Source organism: Centruroides sculpturatus, unplaced genomic scaffold (genome assembly GCF_000671375.1).
Source record: "Centruroides sculpturatus isolate CEXI.00-Female unplaced genomic scaffold, Cexi_2.0 scaffold168, whole genome shotgun sequence".
Taxonomy (NCBI): domain Eukaryota; kingdom Metazoa; phylum Arthropoda; class Arachnida; order Scorpiones; family Buthidae; genus Centruroides; species Centruroides sculpturatus.
This window is the reverse complement of record NW_019384519.1, coordinates 51,237-77,570: the sequence shown is the minus strand read 5'-3', so window position 1 is coordinate 77,570 and position 26,334 is coordinate 51,237. Positions and strand designations below refer to the sequence as shown.

The window sequence follows — 26,334 nt, the reverse complement described above, 5'->3', positions numbered from 1 at the left end:
TATAGCGTTTTATAAAACTTGTCTCTACCCTAAAAATTGAGTCTTTTTCTATTTTATAATAATTAAAAATATATAAAGGTTTTAAAACAAAATCTCGTAACAGATGGCGCCACATACAATTTTAGTTATTTATTTTGATTAATAACACAAATGTTATTTTTGAAATAAACTGTAGTAACTTTCCCGGCTTTTATGAGACTGACACACGCAACAATCCAGCAAAACGTCTTGCTAAGGTAGAATTAAGTGTACATTTTTGTTCACCAGTACCCTTCATCAGTTTGTTTTTATGTATTAACAGTGAAAAAACAAACCAACTGAAGGGTATCGATGAACCCAAAATGTACAGTACACTGTACAGTACATATTGGTTTAATGAAGAAATCCATTAGTGAGTTTTCAAATCATGTAATTGTAGATTCATAAGTCCTTTGGAATAGTAGCAAAGATGATTTTAATATAGCTTGAGAAACGAGTACAGATATTTGATGGGATGAAAGGACAGACTTTGAAATTTAACCCAGTTAATCCTCAATTAAGCCTGATACCACAGATTTTAGAATATTCTGTAGGAAAATGTTTCGTTCTTCGTATATAAATTAAGGGCAAGTCTCGACATACGCGTGTATTTTTTAGTTTTGTGATCCTTATTTTCGGAACAATTTACAGGTCCGTTACTGGGCTAAAAACACCCATTCGATGATTAAAATTATTACTGGAAAGGTATCAAAGATGTGTTTTGTGATATCATCATCAGATTTCATGTTATTTATAAAAAAAAGTGAATCTGTTTACTGAATTGGCTACTTTTTAGAAAACATTTATGTACATAAGCTAAAAACATCTGGCAACATGTGTTTGAGCCCTCAAGAGTTCGTACAAGACCCGGGTAGAGTGGATGTAAAATCATTAATTTATAGAGAAACCACTGCAGGTTCTAAATTTTCTCCGGACCCATGGAGAAATACCCAGCAATCCCTCTCCCGGGAGATCAACGAGTTCATTGTCCACTCGCATCAGCCTCTTATCTATTACGAGGATAGTAATACATTTTGTTCCGAAAGCATGCCTTAAAAAATATGCATGCCAGCGCATTCACAGACACGAGATGGATTCTTTAGCAAAACGAGTTCAAAAACAAATTTTTCAACGTGCCTAACCAACGTCACCAATGAACCTCTACTAGTAACTTCGTGCATGGTCTTCTTGTAGCCAAATGTGTGAAACATGCATCATTGCCATATCAACAATCATGCAATAATGTCATTTGCAAGGTATCAATACAAGTTGTTTGACACAAATGTGACACTTGACATTTGTAAGACGTGTGTCCAGTCGCGCCTTTGGCAAATGTCCTTTATTTAGATCTGAAAAAATCGACAAATCTAATTATCAATGCTACTTTACGGCAGGAAAAACAAACAAAGAATATTCTACAATTGCTTTATAGAGCCCGAGATGAATACAGTAGAATGATGGGGTTTTGCAGAGCAATTTGAAAAATCACGACTTACAGTACTATAAGGCGAAGTCCGCGTGCATTATTTTGATGGTTCTTTGTCATACTCCATACGGACTTTGAAGTTTTTCCCAAATTCAAAGGAATACATAGGCAATTATCATTTCACTACTGAAGTGTAACCTATTTTTGCCACATTGCTGCGGTGACAACGGGAACTTCTTGAAGACAGGACAAATGAGCTTGTTACAAATTGAAAAAGTTTGTTTGTTTTGTTAAGTTATGGCAACACAACACTTGGGTGATCTGCCTAGGGGGACACCTTCCGGGAAGTCTTTTTAAGGGTAACTAGCACCTATTCAGGCATTACAGATGCGGAGAAAACCCAGAAAACTCTACGTGGCCAACCCATCCTGGTGAGGTGCGAACTTACGACCTGAACTCCGTGTTCAGGGAACGGAATCGCTTGGCCACTGGTGGGCTTAAATTGAGAGAGATGCCCGAACGAATTGGATAAATTCATCGGTGGCTTACGAAATTTGTGCGTAAACAATGTTTTCGTTTTCCAAGTATTTTGCCTACATTATTGACTACGTAAAGTTACTTTTTGATAGTCCCGTGTACATCAACTAAACCAGTGGTACCAAAGGGGACAAAAAGAAGCGAGTGTGGGGGCAGGGTATCGAGCAGTAATAGGCGAGAGTTTGGATCACTGACAAACTTTTCCTTTCCTCCGTTAAAATGGGTAAGAAGAAACATTGTTTAATGGTTTCCAGATGTAGAGAACAATGTATGGTAAGGACATAAAGTGTGAGGTTAGTAGAAAAGTTTTTCTAAGGATATTTCCAAGCCTTTCTCACACCAGGGAAAATGGGTTAGGGGCGTTGGGTAAAAGTTTATGGAACTGAGGGGGTGAAGGCTTAAAAAAGAGTGAACGATCACTGAACTAAACCAAACCAATTCTAACATTTCACTGTTCCTTCTACCCTTTGCGATTCTATAAGCAGGCATTATACATCAAAAATAATTTTGAGTCAATTCAAACATTATAATTTATAAAGTTCTTCTATCGTATAAATATCCTATAAATACTCAAAAATGCTGCTTCTATTTTTAGTTGTCATTTAATTAATACCCTGGTTAACCAATTTCTGAGTCACCCCACGTATTTGTTAGTTTATTATTTCTATGTCACCAAGCTCCTTCTATGTGCAGATGAACTGTATGAGCTCTCGTCTATTCTAGTTTGGTATTCTTAATTCCCAAATCAAAATAACCAATAAATATTCAAAGAAGATTTATTTATTTACAATTAAATACAAAAAGCGGTAGAAATAGGTCGTCTTTCACTCATCCCATATTCTTTCTGTTACCACATCCGCGACGATGATCTGAAATACAGAAAATCTGTCAGTGAGAACTTATAACTTAGGAAGAAGCAAGGGATTTAATTGGAAATTCCTATCTGAAAAATTTGTTGCCAAATCTTGTATTCGTGTAGGCTTTGGCAGCGAAGTCAACAAGAAATGCCCAATAGAAAATTCATTAAGAAAATATTCGGAGGTGTAATGAATATGTAACCCATAACAAATCAATTTTGTGATAGGCAATAACAAAAACAAATACATAGTGGCCCTATGTATTTAATCATTACAGATACATTACAGTAAAGCCTCTTTATAATGAATGTTTGCAAGACCAAAAAGACTGTTATAAAGAAGTTTAAATGTTGCCTATGTGTGTGTTTAAATGTGCCTACATTATTTTTATTTATGAACGTATAATATAAAATGCAAAACACAGTATTATGCTCTGTTATTTTGTTTTTTACAGTTGTTTGTAGTAATTGTGTCTCCACGCATAACCAAATCTTGTGCTAGCTTTGTACCATTTGGGTATTTTCTACTGGTGTAAAACTTCTAGAGTTTGTACACATAGACAGGGGCCCACAGCCGATACCACTCAATTGATGACTGTGACAGATGTCATTTTGACTGTTATGTCACCATTGTCATCGTTCTCCCTTTCTTGAATCTCGGAAAGTGACTGACAGATTGTTTTTGTATCTTGCCTTGTGTGATTGGTGGGAATCTATGTGACCTAATAGTTTGCAATGATGGTAAATCCTGCTGCATTCACAAGACTTTGTGTCGTCTCCGTATCATCTGCAATAACTACTGCAAAATTGTAAGCATTCTTGTTGCCAGAATAAACTCCGACTTTGAAAAACAACTGTCAATTGTTGACGACGGAACCTGTTTCTGAGCACTCCAAATTTACGAAATTGCCCGGCAGACATTGACTCGTTCTGTTGGCATTTTGTGCGATGCATCACAGGACGTATATTTGTGACTGTGTGCTTTGTAATCATTTGTCTGTACCAAACTTTAAAATTTTGGACTGTGCGTTGATCCGAGAATCGAAAGAGTGAAGTGGCATTTGAGTGTGTTGAAGAATGGTAGTAGAAATATAACTGACATTTTCAAGCTGGATGACTGAATTAGCACAGTATTGTCAAGAAACATAAGCACTTTGCTGTTTGGCTATTCTAATCACTCGGCCATAAAGTTTCTTGTCATCCAGACCAGTGTTTGATTTGTATTCCATTTCAAATTTTGTAATATCTATATTCTTGACACCTTTCTAATTACTGGGAAGTTTTCATATTTGCCACTTGTACTTCCACGTAACAGAACTATTAATTGTCTGCCTCCCAAATATTGTCTGGAGAATAAACAGTTGGTAACAGGTAGCGTAGCCTCACACTGTCCCACTGTATTATGATCAACTCCAGACGATTCTCCATAAACAGCTTCAAAGATTTTCAAGCCATCCGAGGCTTTGAAGTCTGTGCCGCCTCATTCAAACACAAACTGTAAAGGTTTGGCTTATACAATCAGCACAGATATAAAAATATTTTGACTTCCGACTCTGCATAACCATTCTAAATATCGATTGCTTTGTCAACAAATGTGCTATTCCCTTCACAACTGTCAGATTTGCTTCCTGTCATTAAGATACCAATGGCTGAACAGATCTGGTTTCTCAATGACTTCTGTGGCTTGCATTTTCCCAATCTTTCCACACTTCTCTTAGTTGTGATAGTCAATAATTTTCACCTTGTATTTTACATGAAGCCCACATACAGATTCTCTTTTCCACATGGAAAAATCATGTATTCTATCTTCACCATAGATAAAGAATAGACATGGACAATTGTCAACTTCTTTATGCAGTACTTTTTGTTAAAACAAAATTTTTCTAAATAGATCCTACGTTTTTATACTGATTCGTAAAAAAGTTGTCAGTAACAGAGGGCTGTCTGTTATGTGGTTTCACTGTATTTACAACTGTACAAAAATTGTTCTATACTCAGTTTATGATTCAAGTGTACTGGATTAAATAAAAAGACAACTAACTTTTGGGCTACTCACTACAATTATACACTTGCAAAAATTTACCATTAATTAATAAATGTATTATTAATAAAATCAGACTGTGATGCAAGTACTAAATGCTGATATCTAAATTACAGATAACTGCATTTATTCTAGTCTGATACCTCACAGACCATATAAATATTTAATTAGATGACAGACTAGAAACAATATTGAATTTAGCATATAATTAATAACACGAAAATCAGAAAGTTACCGTCTTTCCAATCGTCCCATTCTCTAGCTTTCTTCAAAGCATCCGAATCATCGTTGTCAAGTTTTCTTTCCTCCTCCTCTTCCTCCTTTTCTTTTTCTGTTTGTGCTAATTTGGGATTCTCTGCCATTTGCTGAAGACTATTCCTGTTAATTATTAAGATTAAATATTAAAAACAAGCACAAACAAAAAACTTATGTGATAGTAAGTAATAAAATTTGTTTCTTTCTTTGCTTTTTTTAAAATATCCATCTTAAAAATGTAAGTCTCAAGAGTGTGGAGCTTAAGGCTGGGGACACAGATAAATAGAAATTTTAAAATTATATTAAAAGAAAATATAAATTTTTTATGTATTCAAAAGCTATTGACTAGATTCTTTCATATAGCTGATGGACAAATTTTCATTTTAATTGTCGAATCAAGAAGAAATGTGTTTATGTCAAGTTAAGAGAATCTGGTTAGACATTTCCTTTCTTGTTTTGCTATCAATTAAATATATACTGGAAATAATTTAATACCTAGAACTAATGATATAAAATACACAGGTCTAAATTTGATTACACTCTAACCAGCAATGCCAACTTAGGGGTTTTCTTCCCTAAATTTAGGGAAAAAAACCCATATTGGTTAGTAGAGTTTCAGTGACAAGTAGGAGCTCCCAAAAGTCACATGACTCACAACTGTTCTTGCAGCAAGTTCTGGAGCAGGTAACTTCATCACACAATGTTTTTAAATCAACTGTGCCCACATCCTAAAGTGAAAATTTGTGTTCCTCTGGATTGTCGAAAGACTAATATTTTTTTTATATGCATTGCACCCAGAGCAAAGCTATTTAGGGAAATAAATATGTTTCAGTTTTTAGGGAGAACTCTTGTTAGTTTTAGAGGTTTTCTCAACAGAGGGTTGGCAACCCAACTCTAACTCAATATAATCGTATTAGTATATTAATTAAGTCTTTACCGAGATTTACAGGTATTATTTCTAAATAAAAATATTATATTGACTTGAAAATGCTAAAAAAAGCCTTTACAATTTCATTGCAAAAGCTAAATTGTAGTATAGTAGAGGTTTGGGGAAGGATTCCTGTGAACATTTTGACAAAATTACAAACAATGCAAAATATATTTACTAGATTATGGCTTAATTACAATAAATTATTTTTAGTTAATGGAATTTACAAGGAACATGTTACAGAAGGTCTACGTTGTTAGTCAAGTAACTCATTGCATGCATTAGCAATTATGTTTACGATCGATATGAAAAAAGTCTCTGTAACTTATAGTCATTCTTAATCCTAATAAATGTACACTTTTACTTGTAATAGATTTAAAAATAACATTTTTTTGCCAAAATGTGAATTATTCAGCAAACAAAAATGAATTATACATGGTCTTCCAAAAGGAATGCTATCATTTTATATTATTCTAACCATGTTAATTATTACCCAAGAAGTACGCTACATACATCAATTGATAGATGAAACATGAATATTTACTCTATCATCTGCATACAAATGTCTCTTTGTCTGCTGCCTCTAGGGAGTGTCATAAATGAAAATGGTGACTCTGCAACAGAGAAGTTTTGTGTTCAGCAGTCCACAAAGTTGGAATCTGTTACCATTGTTCTACAACAATGTTTGCCTTACATGGTGGATCATTTTGAAATTATCTATGAAACTCAAAAAGCATTGAAAATCACGGTTCACAATAATGACTAATTCTGGCTTTACAGACTGCAGGACACAAAACACTTTCTCTGCTGTGAAATCGCCATTTTTGTTTATGGCCCTTCCTAGAGGTGGCAAACAAAAAGATGTTTGAATGCAGACAGAAGATTAAACTGGAACAATTACTCTATCAATTAGAATACTCCTTGGGTAATAATTAACATAATTACAGTAATTTAAAGCAAGCATGCTTTTTGGAAGACCCCATATTTAATAACATTAAAATCTGGAATCTTCTGGGGGAGGAAAAAGACATTCTAGTCAAACACAAATTGATTTACTACTAAACTGTAGAAAAGAAAAATAAATACTATACCATATTTAGCAGGTAACACTTATGTAAAGATAAGTTATTGTTAACTTCCCTTTATATAAATGATAATGTTATTTAATTCAAAAGCTTACATCTGTGTCATAGAGGCTAAGGGATTTGTGGAATCAGTTCAGATTGCTTTGCGTTCACAATTAATCATATTATTCTATATGGCAGTTCTCAAAATATCATTATTATTTTTGTGTATTACCAATTAATAACAGTGACTAACAAAGTGTATACTAGCAACTGTAATATCACAAATTAGTCAAATGTTAAAATTATTTAATGCACAAGTAGTCTTTGATTAATGTAGTAAATACATTCCTTGAAAACAGTGCATTAAGCAAACTTCTACACAATGCCTAGTAGTGACTTCTTTCAGATCATGTTATGTCAAAACATTACCATATAGCACAAAATATTTCAATAACTAACTGTTAAAACAAAAACATTAACTGAAAGCATGTTAACTAGCAATGGAACAATTAATCAAACATTTTCTGGATATCAGAACTGAAAAAGTCTCATCATGATTTCCAATTCTTAAAAACGATTCTTTCACATTTTATAAGAAAATTATTTATTTATTTCAGTTAAAGATTAAAAATTTTTAAATTACAATATTAACAATTAAATATTAGTTTATTGGAAATTTTCATGTTGACAAAGCAGAGTATGCAATGCTCCACATGCAAGGTGATGTCTGTCATGATAGACTTTTCTTTCGTGTAGTTAGAACAATGAGAGATTGCACTTAGTTGATACTAACTATCCCCATTTTAGAAGAGATAGGATGACTTTAGGGTTGCCGGCATTAGGCTGGCAATCTGTTTTGAAAATTTCAAAACAATTTTAATGGTTTTTAAAAACATTGTTTTAATTTTCAATTGCTTTGATTTTAATTTAAAATTAATTTTAACTTATTTTTAGTTTCGGTTTCGATATGAAGGCCAGAGTTTAATTATTATTTTAATAATTTTTATTTATTTAATTTTGCCTGCATTTTTTGAGCCCTTAATTACAATTTTTTTTATTTAATTACAACTCTGTTTTCTTTTGCGATGTAACTATATAAATTGTTTTAGCGTTGTTTCTCACAATACATAATCAAATTTAAATTTATTTTAAATTTTTTGTAATTTCATTTTGTTTCATAAATTTGCCTGCTTTTTAAAAGTTTTAATTATAAATGAGTTAACATCAATTGAAGAACTATTGGGCTATCTACTTTCGAATTGAGGCCTGCGGTAGGCGAAACACTTTAAAATGTAAACAAAATTATATTTTAATTGAAAAATATTATATAAAATTATTTTTAATATTCAGTAGGTTTAATTATAATGATAAAATGACTTTTCTCATTTTAATTATGAGAGTTTGTTATGATTCACAGATGATGCTGTAATGTGTAAAATTTTCAAATGCAATTCATGCGATTCTAAGTAAATATACTTGTTCGCGGTAAGTTTAATGCCATTTTGAGTTTAAATACTTGGTTATCAACACAAGTTGGTCTAGACATTTGCAGCTCAAGCTAATAAATTCAAAAATTGCAGCTAATAAATTCAAAAATCGGTTAATTTGCGACAATAATATTTGTTTGGCGACCCCACGACATGAGGGAATAGTTAGTTGAGTAAAAGGGAATCAGCTGTAATTTCTTTGAGGGTAGAGTCACAATATTAACTTTATCCAAAATAAGATTAAAAATTTATTTTGTAGTACATAATAAAAGTGTGTGTGTGTGTGTGTGTGTATACATATAAATGGAGAATTTTCACGTTTCTTTTGAAAGATTGATTCTGGATTTCCCAATCATTTTCCATTCTTAAGCTTGATGTTTATTAATTAATGAATGTACCGTGCTTATAATGTAATTTGTTAATTTTTCTAAACTAAAATAAACTTTAGAAAGTATTGAAAAGAATAAGAATCAGAAGAAATTTTGGTATTGTCCCATTGCTAATGTTAACCAAGGACTACCTACATATTACACTAAATATTTTATAATACAAAGATTGTTACTCAATAAAACTTACTTGGACGAGGGCATATTTTGACCTCCTTCACCATATTTCTGATCATAGAATTCGTCAACGGTCATTATAGGAATGCTCGGATAGCCGAGTCCAAACACTTTCTTCTGTAATTCATTTCTTGTGATGATGACAGGTTTCAAAGGCTGTAAATAAATACATATTTTAATAAACTTTGGTAGTATGCAGAATTTATTCACATTTTATTAATATTTGTAGAAGTTAGAATGCGACCGACAAAAATTTAACCAATAAATCAATCTCTTATCTCTCAACAACAAACATTAATCATAACAAATGTTTACCAATAAAAAAAAAAAAAAAAATGCAATTGCATCCACATACAAAAGTAAAATGATTCCTCTTTGCTCTTTGTTATTTAAATAATTTAAAAGTGTTTTTAACTATTAAAATTGTTTTTTGATTGTTGAATTTCTGGAAAGTATTCAATGACAAACAATCGGATTTCCATCATTTACCTCAATAGTAAGATATAAATCAAAATTCCTAATGATTTCCACCATATAAAAATAATCAAACTTAGATTCGAAGGAAGAGGTTTGAAACATGCCCCGCACAGCCTGGATAATCAAATATCCAAGCAATCTGGTTTTCATTGTTTCAAATAAGTGGCAACTTTTGGTAAGTGTTTGATGGTTTCTCCTGACAGATATTAAATTAATTACTATGAGGAGAAAAGTGCTGAAGGAAAACAACTAATTCTATTTTCTATTTAAAAATGGCTCAGCTAAAAAGTGCAGAGGAGTAAAGAGCTTTTACTTTGTATTATGGGTTACAAAAATTCATTTGATGTTCTTTATGAAAACATAAATAATTTAGGCTTTTAAAGACCATATTTTATAAACAAACAAAAATATGCTTAATTCTTTAAATTTTGGAATTTATATTTTAATTTACATAGCAAAGTATTTGTGTTTTTCTTCTATTTTATTACAAATTTATTGTATTTACTTGTACTTTTAGATTTCAGTCTTGAATATATTAAAATTATAAATTATTTAAAATAATATATCTTAAAGTTAGAAATTCTTTCAAATTTCAATCATGTATTTAGTTTGACAGGAAAAGTTTCCTAACACTGAAAAATACTGGCACTATTGATTTTGTAGGAATTCTAGTAACAAAATACCAAAATTTGTCTTGTATTGGGCTTCAGAAGATGAGAAGTAGGAATTATCAAAAAAATTAAATAAATTAAAACACTACATCTTTCTTCTAGAAGCCTTAAATATGTTATTTATAAGAAATGTTCACAAATGTGTCAAGACTATCATGTGGTACTAACTCACTCGGCGGGACCGTTCACCGAATGAGCTGGAAACATGCAACACTCCCAACACATTTGTGTTACTGCTTACATAACTAAGGACTAGGCACTTTGGCGACTCTCCGTGGCTGGACAAGCAATCCCTAAAAGCACGCCCGGATGGCCAAGTGGTTAAGGCAACTGTCATGTCATTATAAAAACACAAGTGAAACAAATAAGAAATAATTACCTTCTTAGAAACTTCTTCCGTAACTTTAGATTTTTGATCTTTTAATAATGGCATTTGTTTCAAGATAAGTTTTTCATCTAGTTAAAAAACAAAAAAAGGGAGAGAGAGAGTACATTTTATTTTTTAAATTATTTAGAAATATAGTTTGCATATTAAATTTAATTAAATTAAAATCAAGAACCAATGCTTTTTCTCAATTTCATTATTATGAGTCAAAACAGAAAAAATAAATATATAAATTTTATACATTTTAGTAAATTCATTTGTGAAATTAAAACTAAGTAGAATTCTAAAAAAAGTCTTGCTCATAAGAAAAGCAATCAAATCATCATTTCAAATGATATTATATTTGATAAATGTAATTAAGGAGTAATAACAGAAATCATGCTGCTAAATAATCATTTAATGCAGTGGTTTCCAAGCTTTTTTGATTCACAGCACCCTTGCTAAATCCAAATTTTTCCAAGGAGCCCTATGTCAAATTCTAACAAGTACAATCTGTGAAATAGCGAAATAACCAATATTTTTTTTAAATTAAAGAGTTAGAACGTTAAGTAAAAAATAAATAAAACACATATTTAAGATAACAAAAAATGTAATTGAACAAATTCAATTAATTATAATTAGTGGGCTAAATGAGGCTGTTAATCACTGCACATTTTCTCAAATCTTGGAATCAAGCTGGACACAGTCACCCTCATTTCCTTCTCCAAACTGATTTTTGTGCAATGCTTAGTTTTTATAACAGCAACATACTCAGATTTGCACAAATAAAAAGTTACAAATGGAATTAAGATTCTCTGAGCTTTACCATGCATTATCTTTTACTGATATCCAAAATTCAGTTAATTCCATGCTGCTGAATTTTGTTTTCAATGTATTGTCGCAAAACAACTCAATAAGACTCTCTTCTTCTGCAGCAGTAAATTCAGATAGAGCACTGGCATTAAATGGATCTTGAATCCATGAAAATTTATTGATATTATCATTTTGAAAATATTTCTCAAACCAGGTAATAAACTGTGATAAATGTTCTTCAAAAATAGATTTCATATCTTGAGAAATCAATTCCATTGGAGGTTAAAAACTGTTGTGACAAGAAGAATTATTCTTTTCCTGTGTCTTCATTTAGTTTTCTTTTCCATAGATTTTATTTTTTTTAAAAAAAAGGTGAAATTTTCTCAATTGACTTTAAAAGATGCATGTTGCTTCCCTGCAGGGAGAGATTTAGAGCATTCAGCTTTTCAAAAATATCATAAAAGTATGCTAGTTTTACCAAAAAATCTTCATTCACAAAATTTTCGGCATATTTGTGGTTTTCCTCTTTAAGAAAAATATAAATTTCCTGTCAGAGTTTAAACGTATGAGACAAAACATTACATCGAGAGAGCCATTGCTCTTTTGTGGTAATGTTTTGTACTTTCTTGAAGTAATGTAGTACAGGTATACCTCGACTTACGTCGTTCCCGATTATACGTCGTTTGTCAAAAAAGTATACGGAAAAATAAAAATCAGGTTTAAGTCATTTTATTCAACTTTACGTCCGTCCACCACAAATATTGAAGTCGTAATATCACTAGAAAAGCGTTTAAAGCACATAAAATCATATTAAAATATATACATTTACAAGAATGTACTGTATTTACAGTACAGTACATGCATTCGTAAATTTAGATTACTTTTTTCTGTACTCTATTAAAAACTAAAATATATTTGTTTGTGAGCTTAAAATAGATTCTTATTAACCATTATATTATTGAAAATGCATTAATAAATAAAATACAGAACTGGGAATAGTAATTTATGGTTTAGCCTAGTGACAAGTAGATTCAGAGACAAGTAAATTCGACTTACGTCATTTTTCGACTTAAGTCGTTTTCCTGGAACCAATTACCGACGTAAGGCGAGGTATACCTGTACAACAAAGACGTGTGCTCGGATCCCATATCCACACACAGTTTTCTGAAACACCTTGCCTTTAATGATTGAGTTTTTATAAAGTTTACTACCTTTACTGCATATTCTAATGCCTGGTTCAATGCAAGACTCAGATATTTTGATGTGGTTGCTTCCCTGTAAATAACGCAATGGGTCCAAAGTGCATCGGGTTCTTTGCTTCGAAAAACTGCTTACAATCCTCCATAATATCCAGACATAGAACAAGCACCATCAGTACAGATACCAATGCATTTGATCCACTCAAAATTATTTTTGGATACAAAAATAAGAGTATCAAGAATCTCGAACAAGTCATGAGTCTTAGCAGTGATACTTTTACAAAAGAGAAGATCTTCTACAATGTTATTATTGATACTACCTATAAACTGTACATAGCAAATCAAGAGAGCATCATTATTATTATCTATGGCTTCATCAAACTGCAACTCAAATTCCTTCCATTTATTTTTTCAATTAATTGAACATTGGAGGTCCTTTGCTGTGTGCTGTATTCTGCAACTGATGGTGTTATTGGACAAAGGCACTTTAGAAAGCTACTTCCCAGCAGACCCACCGATCATAATGTTCACCATATCTACAGCAGCCTATAGAATGAGTTTTTCTACGATAGTATGAGGCTTTTTACATTTTGTGATTGTATGTGCCACCTTTATTACTGAGTTAATGATTTGCATCAGGTCTGCTAGATGTCGAATCATATCAAATTGAAATGAAAGTGGAAGTAAAATTATAAACATTTTATAATATTTTGTGGTGCCCTTATGAGGAAGCCATGGCTCCCTAGGGCACTGCAGTGCACACTTTGGAAACCGCTGATTTAATGTTTAAGCAAATCTGATGTAATAAAGCAATAAAATTATTCTATTTATTAACTAATAATTGTTTAAAAATTATTTTTCTAATATTTTGTTGACTAAAAATACACATATCCCTCGTACAATAGTTTTGCTCTAATACAATTTAAAAATTGGAAATATCCCATGTACAGCATGACCTCTGGTTTCACTCCAACATAGTTTTGGAACTCCTCCATACAAAATTTCACAACTTTTAAGTGTTATTAAATTTATTTTTTAAACCATAGGTAAATAATCATTTGTAAAAATGATGAATGAAATACAGTGGTATTTTGGTACTCGAACTGTTCCCAATTGGAACAATTCAGTATTAGAGCACAAATTCTGAGAAAAAAAGTTAAGAAGAAAATTGCTTGATACCTGACTAAACAAATGCAATCTGCTAGAACAAATTATTGATTAATAACATATTTTTATTTTGCCATCCATAGAAAATTATGATTAAAAAAAAATAATGAAGACATTGCTGATATTTCTGATCAAGATTAACAAAAAAGCTCAGATGACAATGATACTTTGAAAAAAGAAAATGCCATTGTTTAACTAAAATTAATATTAACAGTACTTTTAATTGTGCATGTTAGTTAATTATTGAAAATATAAACATCTTTGAAACCCAATACATTACAATAAAGCTACAACAACTGCAGTATAACATCAGGCTATGTATCAGCTATAATAATTATAAGTTACTGAGAAATTTGACCCTAGAGAGAGGCATTAGGCACCATCTCATATTAAATTTAATAATTATAACTTAATTAATAATTTTAAATTAAACTGGAAGAAAAGAATCAGCCTGGAGCAAAATTTGAGCCCGCAACTCCTGCTTGCTGTGAAGATGCATTGCAAATTAGACTACCCAGTCCTCCTCTTTAAGTATATTTAACATTACAATATAACCATGAGATCAGACTGTAGGTCCAGGTAGCAAATTTGAGTAACGAATTTAAGGAAATATCGAGTTACAGAGTTTTCAAAATAATGTTAAAAATTTATCTTGTCATGGCTTTGTTAATCAACTATTCAGTTTAATTTTTCTTGTTTTTTCCCCTTGTTTTTGGTTTGTTTGTAGACACTTGAAAAAGGCCTAATGGCCATATTGTCTTTTCTTTAAAAAAAAAATAAGAAAATAACAACAATAATAATAATAAAATTGAACAGTTGGGCTTGTACTCCACAATAATTCATGCACCACTACTTAAATTGGCTGGACCTTAAATCACAATATCAAAATTATCCGAAAAAAATAATCTCTCTGTAAAATTAAAAGTATTTAAGTTTGCATAAATCTAAAAGTACTTACTATAAATACTTGTCAATTCTTCTAAAGATGTGTCTATCCATTTTTTAATTAAGAGTAAATAGTATTCCCTCTAAAAACATGAAATTATTTGTTAATTTTAAACATTTTATCATCAAAAACAAAACAACAAATATTTTAAAGAAATTCTATTTATATAAAAATATATTTTACTTAGTATTTCTGAAAATGCTTACCTTAATTTCTTCATCAACATTTAATTGCTCCATAGACACTCTCAAATTATCAATTTTCTTTTCCATTTCTTTCTGAAGCTTGTAGCGAGTGATTTTTTCCTGTCGTTTTAACAGAGCATATTCAACGTCGTTATTTGATAAGTCTTTGGAGAATTCTGACGAATCGGGAATTATTACATCTGTTATGCCATATTCTTTGCATCGTTTCAAGAAATCTTTGAAATATATCTGTTTAATGAAGTATTAAGTATTATAAGTTTTTTAAAAAAACATATTATAGTTACAAATCCATTACAAGCATTATAAAATAATTGTTTTATAGATTAAATTAATCTGATTTTTCACACAAACTGTAATATAACAAATATATATAGATGTACTGTACATATATTTTCTATGCATTGTTCATTATTATATAAATCAAAATCATCGTTTATACATCATCTACACACCAGAAAACTAACTCAAACAAAACAACAAGTATATTAAAATGTGTGGCTACAAAGTTATAGATACTTCTGCTAATTGCATTTTGGAGGTCATGTTAGAACTTGACTGCTATGTCAACACTTCCCATACCTCTTTGAGCTCCATATGCATAATATCATATTATGAACATTTGAAGACTAAAAGGAATTGCTTGTCACTAATTTAATATTTTAGTGGTATTTATAAATACAGGAATAAATCCTAAGTAATTTTTGAAGTGGATGTTGGTTGAGGATACTAATCAAACTTATTTCTTGTAAGTGTATGTGGTATGCAAATCATCAATGTAAAGAAGAACATTAGGTACATCCCAGTAAAAATCAATCTCAGCCAAAATTGATGCACCAGTGAACAGTTTAATAAGCTTTCACCGGAAGATCTGGCAACCCTAACAAGATGGCGAAAGCAAACAACACTACATTGGCAATTGTTATTTTGTCAAAATAACTTTAGGGCGACTCAGATGAGTAGTAAAAATGATGTTAATGTAACTGTGGAAATGGCTGTATCCAAGACTTGACACGTGTGATGCACAAGTGGTTACTGCACAGATGACTTCATCAGTGAATATTAGAACACATTTTGTAGTTCACCAATGAACTGTTTGATGTCATACTGGAATGTGCCCATTTTCAAACTAACACAGAAAACTACCCTTTGATTCTGCTGATCAGTATATCTGTTGAAGGGTAAGAGCTGTTGAGCTAATTAAGGGTTTTTCTTTCATTAACCTGATTAAAAAAAAATAACTTAAGTGTTTAAGATTTTGAATAATTGCAATTTGTATTTTTACTAATGACTGATTTTATTGCTGTAATTAGTGAGTTGAAACTGTAACATTTGAGTTTTTGTAATAGTTTTTACAGTCATAATATTTCTAATTTAATAAAATTCAATTTTTCAATGAGCAATTATTTATTGTGACATTGTCACAATGCTGGGCTGCAATTTTTAATCATATTTTTAATTTAAAATATATGCTCTCTACCACAAATTAGTACTGTAGTATCTTTCCCCCATACATAATACTTTTCCTTTAACAATAGAGTCATGCTGGTCATCTATTAACTGCTTTCAGGAAAAAAGTTTTGAATTGAAATAACATGACTTCCAGTTTGCATTGGAAGTTCGTATACAGTTAGTCAGGGCCTCCCACCTGTAAGGTTTTCATATCTGGTCTCGGATTTCATTTGTTTAATTCCATTCTCAAGATTAAGGAAAGACAGACAGATGACAGTGGAAATTTATAGGTCTACAATTTTTGAAATTGCAGCCAAACAAACTCTGGTGAGATGTTTCTGTTTATCTTAAATTTGGACTTTGCTGGTCTAATTAAAAAATATTACAGTCGACCCCCTATAACACTGTTGATAATTCCGTTTTATATGAATTCCATGTTGTACAAGTCACTTAGATTTTACAAATACGTGTGCCGGACTGTAAACGGCTCACATATTTGTAAAATCTAAGTGACTCATACAACATGGAATTCATATAAAAAAAAATTATCAACAGTGTTATGGGGGTCGACTGTACTACTAACTTAATGCTGCTGACTAATTGAATGAGTCTTTCATTAAACAAGCTAATTTATTATAAGTAAAAGCATTTCTGATGATAAATTATAACTAAATTCATCTCTTCGTATATAAACAAACTCTATGGTAATACCACAGTTCGTTTCTTAATCAGATTAAAATTGTTATAGACTATATCTAGTTCCTGGTCACACCTCGTGACTGCCCATAATATCAAATACATAACAAAAGAATGAAATGTTTCAAATTTAAGTTTTACCTTACCTCAGAAATATCCAATATTTCATTACGATTAGCACACATGCATTTTGTGACCACGCTTCCCAAAAGAGCTGGTAATAACAAATATCTAGAAGAAAATTAATCATTAATTGATATAATTTTACACATTTATATTAAGATTTCAAAACATAAATCCATGTATATTATGAATTCTTACTTTTCTGGCCATCACTAAAACTAAAATGGTTCAAATATCAGAAATAAAATTTTTAATAAAAAAGTATTTTTATGCAGAAAGTTTTATCTTGGATCCAGATACGTTTAAAGTTGATTAAAAAAAGTAAGAATAAATAGCTTAGGATTATAGAAGATAATACAAGTACCCTTGCTCAAAATTGGTAAACTGTCTTTGCAAATCAAACATTCTGCAAGAAAGCATTAATCAAAAGCATATTTTCCATTATTTTAAATGGAGAAAAAGTTATACTGCATTATGTTAATCTAAAATATCCAATTAATTTCCAAAAATGTAACTAAAACAAACTACATTGCATACAAGTTATCATATTAAGATATAAAATGATTAAAACAACATATTCTGATTACCAAACTTAATATAGTTGTTAATAAATATTCGCTTCATATGCAGTCTACTTGCTTTACTGAAAATGAGTATCACCAACTTATATGGGCCCACTCGAGAATTTGGGCTTACAGAATAATTTGTGTTTTTGGAATTTAGAACCATTTGTGTAGTAGTAAACTATGACAATATTGTCCAGTCATTTTTTTTTATTGAAATTGGTAAATAAATATCTTCACAGAAAACTGGATACCTATTATTTATTGTATAAAAGGACTAATCAAAAATATCTGGGACAAGTCTTTTTTACAGAGAAACTACTACCAGTTGCAATATGGCAACCATGGAGTATATTTGACTATATTTCTTGAGGCCAAGTGTGAGAGCAGCAGGTAGCAACATGAGTCAATTGTCAATGAGATGAGCTACAGTGCAGATATATGTTTCCCTCTGTTCTATTATGGAATGAATGAGTTGAAAGGGCAACATGTTTGCATCAAGTTTTGACGTAAACTTGGTAAGATTGCTACTGAAATGTACAAAATGTTTCAACAAGCATTTGAAGAAACAGTACTCAGTTGATTCAAAACCTTTCAGTAGTAATTCAATTAATAATGACCCATGCACAGACCATTTGTCAATGGCACAAATCAGCAAGACTGCCAAGTGTCTACTGATCTGTTCTTCAGTGCCTCTGAGATGCAGTTTGCCCTCACAAATGGTTTACTGAAACTAGCTTTGAAACCACGAGAACATGCTGAGCACACAGTCGAGTGTCACCATGTTTTAGGCAAAGTATTCCCACAGTTCCCCACCCACCTTATTCACCAGAATTGACACTCACAACTTCTTCCTCTTTCCCAGATTCAAAATCACCCATATAAGACATTAAGGAGATACAACTGGACATGACAGTTGTGGGCCATTCTTAAACAGACCAATACATGGAAAGTAAAAGAATTACTGGAATCACTGCGTACAGTCTGGAAGGTTGTACTTTGGAGATAACTCCCAATAACTGGTAATTGCTTTGTTTTCCTATAATAAATTCTGTCCCAGATATTTTTAATCAGCCTTCATAAATCTAAATTGCATTATATCTATATAGTCTCTTCTATTATGCATTGTTGATCAGTAAAAATACACCCATCATAGCAATGTTAACTCATTTGCTGACTAGGCATGATTTGCATATCTGATATCACTTAAAATTTCAATATCTCATATGCAAATTATAATAGAATTGATCTAACTTCAATTTTAAATGATACAGTCCCATTTTGAGACCACCCAAGATATTTAAAAGGTTAGAGCCAATGCTGCAAGCATCGGCACCAAATTTACAATATACAGGTAACCCCCGTATAACACGGCACTTCTATAGCACAGATTCGCTCTAACACAGTTCGAGAATTGGTACCATCCCCCGTATAACATGGTACTTTTATAGCATGGATTCACTCCGACATGGTTCGAGAAATAGGTAAAACTCTCGTACAACATGAAATGTAATAAATTTTTACATACTTAAGTACTAATAGTTCACGAAAATTATTATTTTCTTATCACTTAAGAAAATTTTAATAAAGATATTTATCTTAATTATGAAAATATACTAGCATGTTTTTTAATTTTTGGAACCTAACCCTCCTTTTCGTACTAGTTCTTTGTTTCGCATAACACGGCAATTTTTTGGAACGTAACTAACGTGTTATACAGGGGTTACCTGTATTGCAGTAAATAATACAGAGAAAGAGAGATTTGTTTTAAAAAATGCCAACAAAAATTTACAACAAAAAGCGAGAAATAAATCACTACACAATCTTAGTATTGTCTTCTGGGGTTGGTTAATCAAGTGACTATTATCAGTGACATCAGAAAAGTATGTGTAGACTTCCTGCTGAAGGAGATGATGGTATATGACAATATAATGCCTCTTACAGCACGAGCTGTATTCAGGATACATATTCCACTTCTTGACATTCAGAATACCTTTTAAAATATGTAATTGTAACACTGTAACCAATTGTATTTGGTGTATGGATTGGAGTTTATTTATTCTTATTCCTTTATATTTTATTTCATTCTGTTTTAATTTATATTGTATTATAAGCTGATAAATAAAAGAAATTTTTTAAAACAAGTTGTAAAAAATACAAAATATTAGACATACAAATAAAAGTATTCTTGTAGTCTTCCTTATTGTCCTTTTCACAATCACAGGAACATGATCTACATTGGCAATTTCATCCTGGATTTTCAAATGAGAGATTTATGGGCTTTCATTTTAGCAAATAAATCTGTGATGTCACTACCTACACATCAACCTGCCTCCAAAAACACAGCACGTTTAACTTCACATTCTATTATTTCCATTTTGGAAATAGTAAATTCACATAACAATTTAATTATTAAAAGCACATGATTTAAATAATGATGCACAACTGAGTAATTGAGAGTGATTTCTTACAAATTGCTCCACTTCATCATTAGGGAAAATTTTTTAACCTTTGTGAATATTTTTGTAAAATACAATAGAACACGTCTCTGCAGAGATATACAAATATTGGGTTGTTCGGAAAGTAAATCCGTTTTTTCACCACTAGACGGGTTAGTCGTATTTTTCCTGCCATTTTCATTCTAAACCATATTATCATTATATGTTTTGACAGCTAGCATTTTAAGGCTTATTTCTAAAAAATTTTGTTTTATTTTGTGCAATTGTTTATTTTTTGTGTCCCATCAAATATGGAAGATCAAAAGCAGCATTTTCGGCATATTTTGCTCTTTTATCACCGAAAAGGTAAGAATGCTGTTCAAGCTAGAAAAAAATTGTGTGACATTTATGGAGAAGATGTATTGACAGAACAGTAGTGCCAAAACTGGTTTACAAAATTTTGTTCTGGCAATTTCAATATTGAAGATGCACCACGTTCTGGATGGCCAGTTGAAGCCAGTTGAAAATAAAGGTACTGATTGAAGCAAACTGCCGAATAACAACATGTGAAATCACTAAGAGATTAAATTTGTCAAATTGAACTGTATATGATTAATTGAAACAAATTGGTTTTGTTTCAAAGCTCGATATATGGGTTCCACATGTTCTTAAAGAGAGATGTTCTCTTTGGTGGGATTTTAAGGAAATTTTTTTTGGAGCTTTTACCAGACAATTTAACAATTGATTCGAAAGTGTACTGCCATCGAGTAAACAAATTGAGTAATATATTCAAACAGAAAAGGTGACCAGAATTGATCAACAAAACAGGTGTAGTGTTTTATCATGATAATGTCAGAATTGACACAAGTTTGGTAACTCGTCAAAAACTGTTATAACTTAGATGGGATGTGCTATCACACCAACCATATTCGCCAGATCGAGCACACTCGGATTACTACTTGTTCCGGTCTATACAAATTTTTTTTAACTGTAAGACATTTACTTAAAATGACAATGTCAAAAATCTACCAGAAACGATGACAACAGGTATTTGATCAAAATGGTTGATATGTAATTCAATAAAATATTTATTTATTATAAAAATATTGTGTTTTTTTCTACGGAAAAAAACGAAATTACTTTCCGAACAACCCAATAAAATTGTTTTCTTTAAGAGAGAATTTTTTAAAAAGTGATGAAATTTGTTAACACTACCAGGAAAACAAATATTTAATGTTTATAGTCACCAAGTAATAAAATCAAGTGTAGTTTTCTAATCTGTTCAACATTTTCATAAGATAACCCAAGCATCATTGGATGTGTTAGCTATCAAATACTGTAGTTGCTGGTGTAAACACACTCTTTTCCCAAAAAATACTGTCCGAAAGTGGGGTGCATCTTACATACTGGCAAAAATATATAATTTTTGTTTTTCTTAAAACAACTTTGGAAAATGGATGCATCTTATATACTGGCAAATATGGTACGTAATTTGAAACTGAAGCTTCTCATCTTTTAAAATATTTGCTCATTTTTATTGTTATTAGAAGTAGATAATTTTAGCTTTAGGGCTTGTGTGTTTTTGTAAATAAAGTAAAATATTTATTTAAAAAAATTAAACTTATTTTAATAAAGAACTTACTTAATATCAGCTGTAGGAATTTCTTCAATGTCTTCATTTTTGCTAAATATTCCTATTTGATTCACCATGTGTGTAGCTTCTTCTAATAAATTTTTAATTTCTTTTAAGCTATTCTGGAAATAAAATCAATATATATACATATGTATATAATTTTTTTTAATATTGATTTATAAAATAAAGTATGATTAATTGATTATGAAAGATCAACTTTTTTAGTGGAATTAATTCTCTAAAGAACTCAAAATTACCATTGATCTATTCATCTAAATAATGGATCATTTATCAAAAAAATAATTATAATTTTCTACTGATGAATAAATTAATTTATTTAACATTCTTTGGCATTTAAAATAGCAAAAATAAGATTATAACTTGTGAAAGTTTGCATGAGATTTAATGCTCTTCTGAAAGTTCATGAGACAAGCCTTAAATCCTGTGCAAACTTCTGAAGAGTAGATAAACTTTAACTCCCTTTTTTAACAATAAAATGTAAGATACTTTGAGATAAATGCTTATTCTTGAGCAAATTTCAAACTCTTCTTTAAGAAAACTATTACAACAAAGTCGGTTCACATTCTATTAAGCATTTTAATTCTTACAAACAACAGATAACTATTTGCTATTTGTAGGCCTATCAATTATACAGGGTCTTCCAAATTGAATGCCATCATTCTAGATTACTATAATTATGTTAAATATTATCCGAGAAGTATGTGATGTAAATTAATCGATAGAGTAACTGTTTGCACTTTGTTTCCCATCCGCATTCATGTGTCTTATTGTCTATTATCTCTAGCAGGTGCCATCAATGAAAATGGCGACTCTGCAACAGAGAAGGCATTTTGTATTCTGCAGTTTGCAAAGTCGGAACCACTCATCATTGTGCAACATGAAATTTGCAGACATTTTCAAATTGATCCACCATGCAAGACAATATTCTTTGGTGATATCAGCAGTACACAAGTATGTCAGGCTTTTGATTTTATTCTCACTTTCCTCTAACATTCTGGGTCATCCCGGATTTTCCCCTTGCAAATGCATCATTTCTCCTGAAACTCTCAATACACCAAAGAATGTGTCTTATGTAATGAATCACTTAAAATCGTGTGAAATTCATGTTGCACAATGATGAGCAATTCCGACTTTACAAACTGAAGAACACAAAATGCCCTCTGTTGCAGAGTTGCATGTTTGTTTATGGTATTGTGGTGGCATTAGACAAGACGTTTGAATACAGATGGGAGAAGAAACTTGGACAGTCACTCTATCAACTGGCGCATATTGCATAGTTCTTGGAATCCCCAGAGATATCAAATCTTCACCTTTATAAATCTGTGAAATTTTGAACATGATTTTTAAAACTTCAAAGTTTTAATAAAAACATTTTTGCCATAGTAATTTTTCGTTACTGGAAACGAATGAATTTAATCATTATAAATTGATTAAATTACTATATTGAGAATTCTTAAAATTAAATTTGTAAATACAGGCCAGAAATTCTATTTGATCAAATTCAATTTAGAATTTCAAATCTGATTGATTATTAAACACATTTGGGACTTTCTTCAAAATAAAAAGTTAAGTAAGTTATACAAAAGCATTAAAAAGACAAGGAGGCAATAGACACTTTACTTTTGTTACAACGTTACTACAAATTGAGAAAGCCCTTTCACTATTGGTTGAGATAAGTTCAACAGTTTGAGTGCTAAGTTTCTCTATACTTTCAATACGTTTGCATGCCAACACCAACATTTTAATTTCTTCTGCTTTGAAATTTACTTTTACTATTGTTTGAATATTAACTAAAATCTTTGTAATTTTGGCTCATTTTTCCCCGAAACCTAAAAAATACCAGAAATTTTCAAAGTTTCGATTGATATTCCTATTCTCGAATAATAATTAACACAATTACAGTCATTTTAAATGGTAGCATTATTTAAGGAAGACAACGTATAAATATGTTAACAGATTGTTTGTTAATTTTGTATAAAATTTTTTTTATTGCTTTAACCCATATAATCAATATAGTAAATTTATACAAGCAAATACGTTATAATTTTCACCATCCTATTACTTGTTATAAACAAATATAGGAGACCAAACAAGTCAGTTAACAGAGATATTTTATGAAAGGTTAAAACTAGTTTGGAACAGCTTCATGTCATTATTTGTGATTTGTTGAAATAAAACCAAAACAAAATAAATAAATAAAACAAAATGCCAAATCAATGTAGAATTGAGCCCAGGTCTCCTTTGTATTTAAAATTTCTTGTTTAAAAGTACATCGCAACCAACTTTTGTTGTTTCTTCGATGCCGCGACAACTTGCAACCAAACAGAGAACGGTGTGACATTGGAACACACCATGCAACACAATGTGATGCACAGTACGGTGACTTAATTAATATGTATCCGATAATATGTTCATTCTTTCTCTTGCTTCCCCCTCATCTTTAATGGAATCAGACATCTTCACGACAAAAATAAACACAACAACAAATTTACAAGATGTTGAAAATTTGTCACGAAAATTTTGGAGGCAAATATCTTGGCAAGGATCACAATTAAAGGTATAGTTCCTTTGACTTTTTGGTTATCTAGGAGATCTAAAATTTGAAAGACCAAACTCTTCATTCAGAACCAAAATTTTACAAAGTCATGCTAGGGACACACAACTTTTTGACATTTACAGCCATGTAGAAGGTCAAATCTTATACTCTCACCCATCTCTTACGAAACCCAAATGTAACAGACCACTCGAGCTTGTCGGTTTCATCCGGAAAGTAGACCAAAGTAAACTTTGCCAGACCAGTTTGACGAATTCCATGTCGACAACCAAATGCATAGTGCCACTCCAACTAATACAATGCTTACGTGACTTTTCACAGCGGACGACCCCTCCAGGCCCAGTTGCCCAAAAGGAGTCAATTACACCCAGCAACCGTCCATCATAAGTACCGCTTGGCTATCTCGGGAAGAAAATCCAGATGGAGGACTTTTTGGTCGAGCCTGGCGAGCTCATCTATCTTCGGGAGGATTATGCTGGACAGAGCCCGTGCCTCAGGGATCAACACCGTACAATGCGAAGAGCTTTTTAATGCATAGCTTAGTTGTTTTTATAGGAAAATTGTAGGTATGTGGTGACACAATTACACTTCTGAACGAGACAGTTCGTGGTAAAAACTGACCTCTGGAGGCGAATATCTCACGAAAGGTCACGTGTACAGGGGGGGGTCAATAACCCTGAGGATGGAAAATCCCTCATTCGGAGTTCACATCTTAATTTTATAATTAACCGATCGAATAATCAATATTTTTCAATTACTACGCGATGCTTACTTGATATTGCTTCGAACCGGTGGGATCACGACTCGATTCTAGACGAGAAATGGAGGAGAAAGCCTTGTCGAACGCTTCGGACAGACGAATCGATTCTTCTCCGACATCCATTTTGTCGTTCGCGCGACCTCTGCCGGTTAGATTTGTTTTAATTGTTTAAAATCGAAAAATAAAAGCTTCGTAACGAGTTATCGTTACGAAAATATAAAAACGATTCGGTAAAATAATACCGGTGATATTAATATAATATTAATATTCATAATCGAAAAGTGGTCGAGGCGTTGAATCGTCGGTCTGCCGCTCTAGGGGATCCAGGTTCGAATCCGAAAGGGTCAATAACCCCAGAAATATTTCGGGATGGTGCGATCGGATACATCGCACCCGCCGCTTCAACTTGGGCCTGGCCAAGCCCATTATGGACTCGGCCAGGCCAGGAAATTTCGAATTCGATAAATTTATTAATTTTTTAAAAATATTTATATTTGACTTACTCATCGAGTTCAAACAAGTTTGAAAAATCACCATTTTCAATCATTTCAATAAGTGAATTTACTATTTTCTTTAAACTGTAAATATCTTCCATAATCGATTTGAAATTACTTTGATACGTAATTTCAAAGTAATCACTTTTATTCTTCAAATCGTTCAGAAGTAATTCAGATTCGTGTTCTGATGTTAACTCTGAATCTTCTTCCATATTTTCAATATGTTTTAATTCTTGATCCTCGGAAATCTTCTCTTCCAATTCATTTACATGACCATCTCCAACTTGAAATTTTTCCATTGCTTTCGTCTTGTGTTCAGTAATTTCGAGTTCTCTTTCCCAAACTTCGATTTTTCTTTTAATTCTGATATACAAATTATCGGTTTATTCTTTTATTCGAACGTTGCAAAATCTTTATTTGAATGTATTTTATAATTATTTAATTCGATTTATTTGAATTTACATATTTGAGAATTATTGCTATTTTTTGATAACAATAATTAAATTTTGGTAAACAATTTTATTATTATTTAATTAAATAATTAAGTCGAATTCATTGCTGGGCTACATTGTGGTTAGT

The 26,334-nt window shown here is 31.4% G+C and overlaps 1 protein-coding gene across 1 annotated transcript; it reads right to left on the bottom strand.

Moving 5' to 3' along the window:
- Positions 1-2,739: 2,739 nt before the first annotated feature.
- Positions 2,740-26,180, bottom strand: LOC111622677 (immunoglobulin-binding protein 1-like). The gene is made up of 10 exons (XM_023365099.1): positions 25,762-26,180; positions 25,271-25,400; positions 21,933-22,045; positions 17,313-17,397; positions 15,022-15,249; positions 14,828-14,897; positions 10,706-10,782; positions 9,192-9,334; positions 5,114-5,256; positions 2,740-2,850 (listed from the first exon to the last, which is right to left on the bottom strand). The coding sequence occupies exons 1-10, from the start codon at positions 26,052-26,054 to the stop codon at positions 2,810-2,812; spliced, it is 1,323 nt and encodes a 440-aa protein (XP_023220867.1). The 5' UTR covers positions 26,055-26,180; the 3' UTR covers positions 2,740-2,809.
- Between the last annotated feature and the right edge of the window lie 154 nt (positions 26,181-26,334).

What these genes read in the sequence shown, in the direction of transcription:
- LOC111622677 (XM_023365099.1), bottom strand. Translation starts at nt 26,054, where the DNA reads ATGGAAAAATTTCAAGTTGGAGATGGTCATGTAAATGAATTGGAAGAG. An exon ending in AAATATTGGATATTTCTGAG is followed by an intron (nt 15,250 to 17,312) that starts GTAAGGTAAAAC and finishes TTCATTAAACAG; the next exon opens with ATATATTTCAAAGATTTCTT. An exon ending in ATGTTGATGAAGAAATTAAG is followed by an intron (nt 14,898 to 15,021) that starts GTAAGCATTTTC and finishes TCATGTTTTTAG; the next exon opens with AGGGAATACTATTTACTCTT.